This window comes from Brassica oleracea, chromosome C7, assembly GCF_000695525.1.
Source record: "Brassica oleracea var. oleracea cultivar TO1000 chromosome C7, BOL, whole genome shotgun sequence".
NCBI lineage: Eukaryota > Viridiplantae > Streptophyta > Magnoliopsida > Brassicales > Brassicaceae > Brassica > Brassica oleracea.
Genome location: NC_027754.1, coordinates 29569734 through 29580454, shown reverse-complemented (window position 1 = coordinate 29580454; position 10721 = coordinate 29569734). Strand labels below are relative to the sequence as shown.

The window sequence follows — 10721 nt, the reverse complement described above, 5'->3', positions numbered from 1 at the left end:
GAAACAAGTCGATGAAACAACCAGAGATTAAAACAAGAACATAAACCATTTTATATCATCACTAACCAGGACATTGAAACATAAGAAACAAGTCGATGAAACATAAAAAACAAGCCGATGAAATAAAACATAACTAGAGATTAAAAACAGAGACATACAACAACCAGGAAACTTAACCAGAGTTTAAAACAGAGACTTAATAGACTTCATCTAATTAGACATCAACTCAATAATGAGCTTCTTCTTCAGAGCTTCTTCATAATCAACAAGGGGTTCTTGTTTTGCAATTAGACTGTCAAGAAGCTTCATCTTCGACAGCCTTTCTTTGATCGCCAAATCCTGCTGCTTGATGCTCCACATAGTCTCAAACGCGTCCAGATCCTTCCCCTCCACCATCGTCTTCTTACCACGGGCTTTTGCAGCCTTAACACCCGTGGGACGAGTAGTTCCTTCATCATCTACAGCCATATCAACTGGAGAGCTTGCTGAATGTTCACTGTCCTCACACTTCCTCTTTTTGGAATCATTTTTAGACGCAGACAGTTCACTCCACTTCTGGTCATTACGTAATTCTTTCCAAGCATGCTCAAGGGTGAACTTTTTTTTATGGTTTGTGAAGAAGATCTCGTGGGCTAGTTTGAGGACATCATTCTCATTTTGCCCACTAGTTTTCTCTATGTTTGCAGCTTCATATGCTCCAAAAAACTTGCAAACTATGTCATTGATCTTGTGCCAGAGATTCTTACAGTGAGCTGCCTCTCTCTTCTCACACCCAGCAAGCTTAGGACAAGCATTGTAATACCCAGCAATTTTTTTCCAGAATGCAATAGACCTTTGCTCATTCCCAACTATAGGGTCTTTGCTCGTGTTCAGCCACGAGCTGATGAGCACTACATCTTCGGTTGGGGTCCACGTTCTTCTTTCTTTACGAATGGCTTCAGTGTTTGCACCACGTTCTTCTCCGATGCCTTGACTGCCTAAGAAGGGAGCTTACGATTCAGATAGTGAAACACCATCTGAACCGTTCCGGAAGACAACATTTTGTTGACTGGTAAGTAAGTCAACAAAGTTAGCAGACTAGCTATATGGATTAAATTCCATTTTCCAAATTCAGAGAAGAGAGAAAAAACAGATAGGAATCTGTTTGGAGTTGGAAGAGAAGGCGAGAGTTTTAAAGAAGAAATGAACACTCGCATTCAAGATTCAAAACAACCAACTACAAACAAATTCGAGTTAGACATATATCTACCTTCTATTAATAACCCTATCACAACTGTAATCAACAAACAAAGCAAACACATTATTTTCCGCAAAGCAAGTCATTTAACTCAACCACTTCTTTTTCATTTGGACAGAGACAATCACTTCTATTTATTACCAATTACCAACCTAACTCAAACATAAAGCATTCAATGAGATTAAATCATGAAGACATTTACCTGTATTCCTCCTCTGCTTTGACGATCCTTCGTCATATGCTTTGACGATCCTTCCTTATCTACCTTGTTTCATTGCGCTCAACAGACAAACACATAAAAAGCGAAACAAAAATCAGTAACAGCTCAAAAGACAAACACACAGCTCAACAGACAAAAACACACTCGATTCAATTCAGTTCCAATTCTCTTAAACAATTCAGACCAGAAGCCAATCATATAATTGAACTCTTAAACAATTCAGACCACAACCATTCATGACACTCGATTCAATTCAGTTACGGATCAATTGGTGTCCATTGTGATGTAACCCTTAAAACAAAATCCAGAACACACACAGAATCAGATTCAAAGCAGAACCTAAATTATATCATTTCAGAACAGAGTTCAAAGTATAACCAGAATCTCTATTGCATTGTAAAAGCTTTTTATCAAATGTTCAATCATTTTAACAGAGCAAATCGTCTAGAATTTTTACCTCTATTGCATACGAGAATCACAGTCAATACGGGCTTCTCGTCTTCTTTGATCCATCCATATGAAGCAACAAAGACAGAGACAAATCATGAGGCACAGACCAACACAACAACTAATCAAAATACCAAAGAAGGATTCAGATTTACCTTTCGTTTTGATTTGATTTCATCTGGTCCGGAGAGAGAGATTTCATCTGCTTCTTCATCGTCGAGGAGATCGACACATAGAGTCACGGAAAGATTCATCGGGGAGTCCTAGAGGAGAGAGAGACGAGGAGAGATCATCTTCGAGTGATTGCGTCGAGGAGAGATCATCTTCAAGGAGCTATCACCAGGAGAGATCACGGAGTCATCGGGGAGAGCGATAGGCACGCGGATTGAGGCAGATTCCATCGAGGAGAGATCATCGACGACTGATTCCGTCGATTTCGCCGAGAGGGAACACGAGATAGAGGAGATTAACGCGGATTCGCCGAGAGAGAGACACAAGAGGAGAGGCGGAATCGTCGAGAGATGAAGAAAAAATGAGAGTTTGGTGAGAGAGAGAGATAGAGAGAGAAATAGACGCTCTCAATGGAATGGCCAACACGTGTCCATAAAACACGGCGCTTGTGAAAAAACGCGGATTCGCCGAGAGAGAGACACAAGAGGAGAGGCGGAATCGTCGAGAGAGGAAGAAGAAATGAGAGTTTCGTGAGAGAGAGAGAGAGAGAGAGAGAGAGAGAGAGAGAGAGAGAGAGAGAGAGAGAGAGAGCCGCTCTCAACGGAATGGCCAACACGTGTCCACAAGACACGACTCTTGTGAAGCTTAATTAAGTGTCGTTCCTTGTGTAATTACATCATTTTCTTTTATTTTTAAATCCTAAAATGAATAAACCACCCTTTAAGCTACCTGGTTAAAGGTGCTCTTAGTTCTTAGGCTATCACCATGACTAGGTGTATGTTAGATGTATGTCCTTAGCAAACACACAACTTCAAATTCTCGCAAAATATTATATTAAAATATTAATAATATGGTAAATATTAAAATAGATTAATGGAGTTGCACCTCACCTTTCACCTCGACTTTCACAGTTAGTATTAAAGAAGAATATTTTTATTGAATAAAGTCTCTCCCCAACATAGAAATAAATAGAAACACACACTATTTGGAAAATAAACTAAAGAACAAAAACGAGTGAGAAAGAAAAACACTAAGAAGCTAAGCTCAAACAAAACCAAAAAAGAAACGAATTTTTTTAGTGATGGGGGTGGGGTGTGAAGGAATCGCGTAGCCACTTGATGAAGCGGTCGAAAGGTGACAACTGCATCTTCTTCGGAACACTTTTGGATAGTGGTCGCACCACAACTCGAAGCTTAAGCCCAGCCTCACAATGACCAATCTTTGAGGTAATAAAATAGCGGATTCCTGGTTTCGTTAGCCTTATGAGATCTTGTCCAGCATTGTGCACGGCAACAGGAGAAGTAGTGTCGCAAGATTTGAACTCAAGATCACTGTTGATTTCTAGGACGTCATCGACTTGGTCGTTGTAGTAGAAAAGAAGATTGTCTCCCACATGAAACTGTTTCTCCTCACTCCACTTGGAATAGAAGTCACTCTCTTCAGGAACCCTCCATTCGTCGGAGTCTGGAGGAATCATCGGATGGTCATGGACGACATAAACGACGAGTTTCTGTCCGGCTAAGCATTGAGAACGATTTGATGTGATGAAGAAGTGATAACCTGGTTCCGTGAGTGTCACGACATCATGCCCTGTGTTGTAGAAAGCTTTAGGAGTAAGAGAGTTGCAGAATTGGTATTCCAGACGACTGGAAACTTGAGTGACGTCGTTGACGTTGCCATCGTATTCAAACATCAGAGAATCCCCCACCTGGAATTCCTTACGCTTAGTCCATTCATAATAGCTACCGTGCTTCGCTATCATCCATCCCTTCGAGTCTCCCACTTTGTAGATTTTTGCCGAGCAACAACATCCCATTAGAACCATCGCGAGCATGAAGCAGAACATTCTTGTTGTTGTCGCCATTATTAGTAGAATTATCTGAGAACTTTGATGATAAGTATTTGAGTAAGAAAAAACAAGACCCTAACTCTCTTTTTATAACACCTTTTACGGAACCTAATCCTTGCCGCTTACGGATTTTACTTCCACTTCATTAAAGATGATGATTATAATCCCGTTTGTGATATGTATGCATGTTTTCTTTTTCCTTTTTCAGAAATCTCTCGAATCCTTTTCTAGTTAGGCTTGTGTTTGATTTTCATTAAGCTGAGTTTATTATTCTAGTAACTGTTTGGAATACATTTCTCTCTTTCTTTCCTTTTCCAACTTAGATACACCTAAACTCTCTTTTTTTTTTTGTAACTGTACACCTAGACTCTTTCTTGCAAATATAAATTATAAACAACGCTTATATCTCTCTAATACTTTTGATTAGGATTATCCTATTATGTTTAAATTTCACATTTGCTAATTTCATTTATAATTTAGCTGTATTTTTGTTTGTCTATAACGATATATATATATATATATATATATATATTATATATAATATTTTTTTTGAAACTACATATTTGTTTTCTATTTATTTTTGTTAATATAAACTATATCTTAATCCACTTGTCCGAATAATTTTTTTTTTCATTTTTATATATATAAATATTTTTTTATGTGATTAGTTGTTTATATTTTAAACATTAATATTTAAAATTTTATAATAACTTTTTTAACATACTAGTTTTATAATATGCATGCTGCAATGTATTAATTTTATATTTAATGGTTTGTTCTTTTCTCTCAAATTTATTTCGTATCAAGTTAGGTTCTCCATTGTTAATGATGGCTTAATATCAAAGGTGAGTAATGCAATGGCCCTAGGGGCTAGGGCACCCTAAGATTCTAGTGATTTTTATGTATAAATAATATTGTTTATACTGTAAATTATATTCTAAAATAATTATATGTTATTATTATTAAAAAAAAAAGAATTTCTACCTAATCCTTGCATCTTAAGGATTTTACTTACCACTTTATTTAATTATAATCCCATTTGTGATATGATATGTATGTTTTCTTTTTCCTCTTTCAAAGATCTCTCGGATCCTTTTTTTTTAATTAGGCTTGTGACTGAGTTTCATTCACCTGAGTTTATTATTCTAATTAGGGGTGGGTATTCGGATATCTGTTCGGGTTCGGATCAGATATTTCGGATTTTCGTGTATCTCGGTATAGAGGTAAAAAAATCAGTTCGATATTTCTACATTTCGGGTCAGGTTCGGGTATTTTAAGTTTGGGTTCAGTTATTTTGGATCGGGTTCGGATATTTAGATTTTGAAGGGAAAAAAAATTCATTGCTTAAGTTTTTTGTATTTAAAATATATACGTTTAACTTAAGTGGTTTTCTAATTATTAATAGATTAAACTATTAATAGATTTAAAGATAAAAATTTAAAAATAGAAAGACACTAATTTAGTTGTTATTATAAAATTTTGGATGTAACCTTTGTTAATGTAATTAAGAAACAAGATCTTGATATGTATTTTAAGTGAGTATCAAATGATTTTTTCCACAACTATATGTATATTAGATTTTGAGCCATGTGCAGAATCAATATAAATATTTTGAATTAAATTGGAGAAGTAAACAAGAAATATAGGATTAAGTATTCATATGTTCGGTTATCTTCGGATATCCATTCGGATTTGGATATTACACGTTTTGGTTTACTTCTCCAATACTCGTTCGGGTATTTTGCTACTTCGGTTCGGATTTTTTGGGTCGGGTTCGAATAAATGTTTGAATATCAGGTAAAATGTCCACCCCTAATTCTAATGACTGTTTTGGTATATATTTGCTTTCTTTTTTTCCCTTTTCGATTCACTTAGACTTTACAATTATAGTTTGTAAACAACGTTTAAATATCTCTGATTCTTTTGACTAGGCTTATGTTTAAATTTTACATTTGCTAATTCATTTATAATTTTAATGTACTTTTGGTCTGTTCATAATGAAAAAAAAAAAAGAAGAAACATTAGTTGATTTTAAAAGTTTTTGTTAGAGCATATTTTTTTCCTCTTGTTTCTTGGACAAGAAACATTAGTTGATTATAAAGCTTTTTGTTAGGAGCATATTTTTTCCTCTTATTTGATGGACAAGAAACATTAGTTGATTTGAAAAGTTTTTGCTAGAGTATATTTTTTCCTTCTTGTTTGTTGGTCAAGAAACATTTGATTTAAAAAGTTGTTGTTAGAGTATATTTCTGAAACCACAAGAAAGCAAATATGACTTCCACTCCATCCATCCTTTTAACCGTCTTACTGGTTTCACTTCTCACTCCTTCCTCCGCCACAAAGCGCCACGTCATCGACTTCCGATCACCAGGCCTCTACCCGGAGGGACTAACCTGGGATCCATCGGGCCAGCACTTCGTAGTTGGTTCTCTCCACAGCCGCACAATCCACTCCGTCTCCGACGCCGGCGTCGTACAAACAATAATCTCCGATCCTTATCTACCGGAAAACGCTACAATCCTCGGCCTCGCCGTTGACTCCAGTAAGCGCCGTCTCCTCGCCGGAATCCATTGCGCGCCGCCTCTCCTTCCTTGCAGTGCCCTAGCGGCCTACGATCTCCGCAGCGGCGGCCGTCGAATCTTCCTATCTCCACTACCGTCTCTCGACAGCGAAGACACCGTCCGGGACATCGCGAATGACGTGGCGGTGGATTACGAGGGAAACGCTTACGTCACCAACTCAGCCAAAAACTTTATCTGGAAAGTGGACCGTGACGGCGTAGCATCGGTCTTCTCCACATCGCCGTTGTTTAGCTCGCAGCCGGTGGCGGCAGACGCGGACGCTAGCTTCCGCGATTGCGGCTTGAACGGGATCGTGTACAACAGCAAAGGTTACCTCTTGGTGGTGCAGAGCAACACAGGGAAGATGTTTAAGGTCGACGAAGAGACCGGGACGGCGAGGCTTGTGTTGCTGAATAGAGATTTGGTTGCGGCGGATGGGATGGCGAGGAGGCGGAGAGACGGGACGGTTGTGGTGGTGTCGCAGAAGAAGATTTGGTTTCTTAAGAGCCAGGATAGCTGGGGTGAAGGAGTGGTTTATGACGAAGTTGAACTCGACGTGGAGGGGTTCGCCACGGCGGTGACGGTGGCGGGGGAGGATAGGGTGTATGTGTTGTATGGGAGAGTGATGGAGGGTATTATGGGAAGTTATAAAGATGGAGAAGCGAGGGAGTGGTTTGAGATAGAAGAGGTTTTGTCGGAGAAAGAAGGTGGGTATGATAAGGTTTGGGTTTATGTGTTGGTCGGACTTGGTTTCACTTACTTTTGTTTCTGGAGGTTTCAGATGAAGAAGCTCATCACCAACATGGACAAGAAGATCACTTAAAAAGCTTTTTTTTTTATTCCTCTCTTTTTAGTTAATGTTACACTTTCTTTTTTTCTTTTGTAAAAGGAAACATCATGTATTGTTGTCATTTGGTTATGTAATGAAATGGAAGTAATTGATTCTCACATTGTGTTGCATCAAAGAGAAAGATGAGATAGCTTTTATTGCAACAAGTTTGCTTCCACCACATCCACATGTCCAAAGGCTTCGTCGTTGGAGAGGTGGAGGAAGAAGAAGAAATAGTTTAGTGTTTAAGCTTTTCTCTATGTCTCCAGACTTGGCTCGGACTCTCTATAGCTTTCTCTTATTCTTTCTCTCTACTCGAGCTTCTGCGTGTTTGTTCTGGAGATGTATTTGGAATCGAGGACTTGAGGCTTCTGGGGTTGCTTAATGATTGCTTCAAGTGAAGACTGGCAAAAGAGTCTTTAGAGCTCTTGTGCACAAACTTTGAAAACTGATGCTTACGGAGACTCCATACCAATCTTCTGCCATTATACCGTTGAAACAGCATGACTGCAAGGAGTAATGAGACTATAATCATTTATTTGTCAAACAATCCAGTGTGAAAGTCAAGAACAAGTGTAAGAGATTCTGGCTTCACATTCATACATGCAGAAATCATAGTTGCTTCCCAAAATTCATCAGCACAAACGAAAATAGAGAAATTCAACGAAACTACAAAGCAAAAAGGTAAAAATTTACAACAGATCATTGAGGACTCAATTAAAATTAGTGAATCTCACTAGTTGGAACCATATAACACATGATTTTCTGGGATTCATTGTCGTCCCCTGAACAAGTGACTCCTAATAATTGAACCTCAACTAAACTACCTCGGATCATTAACTCAACCTCAACTAAACTACACATGATTTTCTGATACACATCTTTTTTTTTTTTTGATCAAACAACAACTTTATAAATCATTAGTCTCCATAGCTGGAGAAATTCTTTACATCATACAATAACAAAGCCAAACCGGCTAAAACATCTGCGGCTACCATAGCAAAACAGAGCAATATGATATAACACCATAGGATAGGAGCAACAATAACACATAAACAGCACCTAATGTCGCCGAGCAGTCCTCGAAACTCCACGCCAATCGTGCTAAGAACTGTACTGAGGCTTTGGGAATTAGAGAGCACAAGTACTGGTCTAACACCCGTGATTGAAACCGTAACAGAAGCAGATTTAACAATCAGAAGTTCAGCATCACAATCAGAGGCGACAAAGCACCAAATGGATGAGCCTTTTAACAGAACAAACATGGAAGCATACATAATCTTGGGCGCACTACTCCCTGCAACACGACCACTCAAACCGAATGGAAGATATGGGAGGCAATCATACTTCACAAAGGATAAACAATCCAGAAACACTGAAAAGATAGAAACAATTGCATACTGCAGAGAAAGCAACTTTAAACTATCATTTGCAGGAGTGATACTAGAACATAGACTGCATACTGCAGAGAGTCGCACAGAGGCGAGCTTGCCGGAACAAGGCACCAGAGAACACTCAAAGGATATCATCGAAGCAAGCAAGATAGAGACATAAAGTTTCAAATCTATAACCTGCAGAGATGGCTGTGAACGAGATCCGGTGGTGACTGACATGGTGAAAGTGAGAGACAGGTGAGCTTCAGTAAAGGGTCGTATGAACACGACAATAAGACACGTCAAACCAAAATCTTTAGGGAGAAAAATCTCTTTAAAGATCTGGCTGTTCAAATCTATCTTTCTAAAAATTTGAATTTTTAGATCTAGATTTGAAATGGTGAAAATGACAAAGGTGGAAGGGATAGTAAATGCTGAAGTTAGATCTGGTGGATCTGGTGGGTCTGGCGGTTCAGGTGAGGAAACGCCGGTGAGGGCGGTGGTCATCAGAGGAACAATCGAGGTCGAAGGTAAGCTCGCTCTCTCTCTCTCTACAATTTTTGAAATGTTTTCTCTTATTTAAGAAGCGTTTATCTTAGGTGGATGTGGAGTTGTACACATCTTTCTTCCAGGAAAATAAAAAGAAAAGAAAAAACTAATTTCGATCAAATGGTGCTTTGGGAGATTGTACTAACCTGAGGAGAGAACCAACACTTGTGGCTAATGGGCTTTGTTTAAACATGTATGTTAACTTCACCTGCCATTAAATTACAGATATCTAGCAAACAGAAGATCACAGACTTTCTCTTCAACATCAACACTTTCCCGGTAATGGCCATTAGCAACAAGACTCTTCTTCTGCTTTTTCAACCGCGCTGCTTCTCTCTGGAAGTCACTGGTTTTCTCAAGACCAGACAAGAGAACATTGTACGTCCCCAGCGACGGACGGCATGATCTCACGTTCTCTCATCTCTTCAAATATCTTCATTGCTTTCTCTGGACTCCCTGCTGAGATATAAAATCCATCAGCGCAGTGTAAGCAGCTACACCCTTTTGATCATCGGGAAGCAAGTCGAAAACCTCTGCAGCTAAGCGAGGTCTTCTGCCAAACCCAAGCCTGTGGATCAACGTTGCTCCTTTGGACAGGTTCTAATCTATTCTCCAGATGGTTGATGTCAAATAAGTACCAGTCGTATGAATGTGGAGTTGGTGTGACGAAGATTGTTTTATGGTCTCCATGTGGTCAGTTTCTTGTCATCGGTAGCTATGACCAGATGCCTTGGCTCTTGAATCACCTTACCTGGAAAACATTCGCTGAGTTCTTACACCTATGAAAACTTCATGCCAATCAATTATGGTAACTACGGATTGGGTCGTTACACATTCTATTAGCCATTGTTGCACCCCGTAAATACATTGGACTATCCTAAACTTTCCCATTATTCCATTCACTCGAGACGGAATAATTCACTCAAATAAACAGCCGCAAAGTCTGTCGGGAAAAGATTTGTTCATTCAAAAATATGATTATTTTTTTTCATCGGTCAACAAATCTACATTATAATAGGGCAGTTGCATCACTCCTGATGCGACACGTCAGCGACTCGAACCCGGATTATTGAGATCTAAACAACAACATTTATACCACTGAGTTAAAGGATTCTTTGTACATTGATGGCTGAAACAAATATATATTTATGAAGGTCGGAAACCTTTGCTTCTTCGGTTTTCTCTGTGGGACCCACACTTATTTATTTTATGTAATGACATAATAAATACTTTATAACTCACGTTTTGAAATGGAATTCGTTAAAAAAATCGATTGTAAGTGTCTATCGCTTTGAAGTTGTACGACACTAAGATGTAAAGAATTACTAATCACGATTACCTTACTAGCAGAGTTCTTTTGCACAGCCATTGTCAATGAAATTAACACTGAAAATTGATGGTGCTATATTTCATGTTCCAAATGCTAACACAAGCTCCAATGTTGATTCTCAGCTTTAACATGCCAAAATCACAATGCAGTGGGTG

General features: G+C 38.7%; 3 protein-coding genes across 3 annotated transcripts; 1 reads left to right on the top strand and 2 right to left on the bottom strand.

The window, feature by feature from the left end:
* Positions 1 to 210: 210 nt before the first annotated feature.
* Positions 211 to 2158, bottom strand: LOC106303039 (glutathione S-transferase T3-like). The gene is made up of 5 exons (XM_013739411.1): positions 2060 to 2158; positions 1440 to 1502; positions 1379 to 1389; positions 1250 to 1273; positions 211 to 973 (listed from the first exon to the last, which is right to left on the bottom strand). Exons 1-5 carry the CDS (start codon positions 2156 to 2158, stop codon positions 211 to 213), a joined length of 960 nt encoding a protein of 319 aa, XP_013594865.1.
* A 992-nt stretch (positions 2159 to 3150) lies between these two features.
* Positions 3151 to 3939, bottom strand: LOC106303038. Its single transcript, XM_013739410.1, has one exon. The coding sequence runs from the start codon at positions 3937 to 3939 to the stop codon at positions 3151 to 3153; it is 789 nt and encodes a 262-aa protein (XP_013594864.1).
* Positions 3940 to 6195: 2256 nt separating this feature from the next.
* LOC106303037 lies at positions 6196 to 8512 on the top strand. The gene has a single exon (XM_013739409.1). The coding sequence runs from the start codon at positions 6196 to 6198 to the stop codon at positions 7306 to 7308; it is 1113 nt and encodes a 370-aa protein (XP_013594863.1). The 3' UTR covers positions 7309 to 8512.
* The last annotated feature ends 2209 nt before the right edge of the window (positions 8513 to 10721 follow it).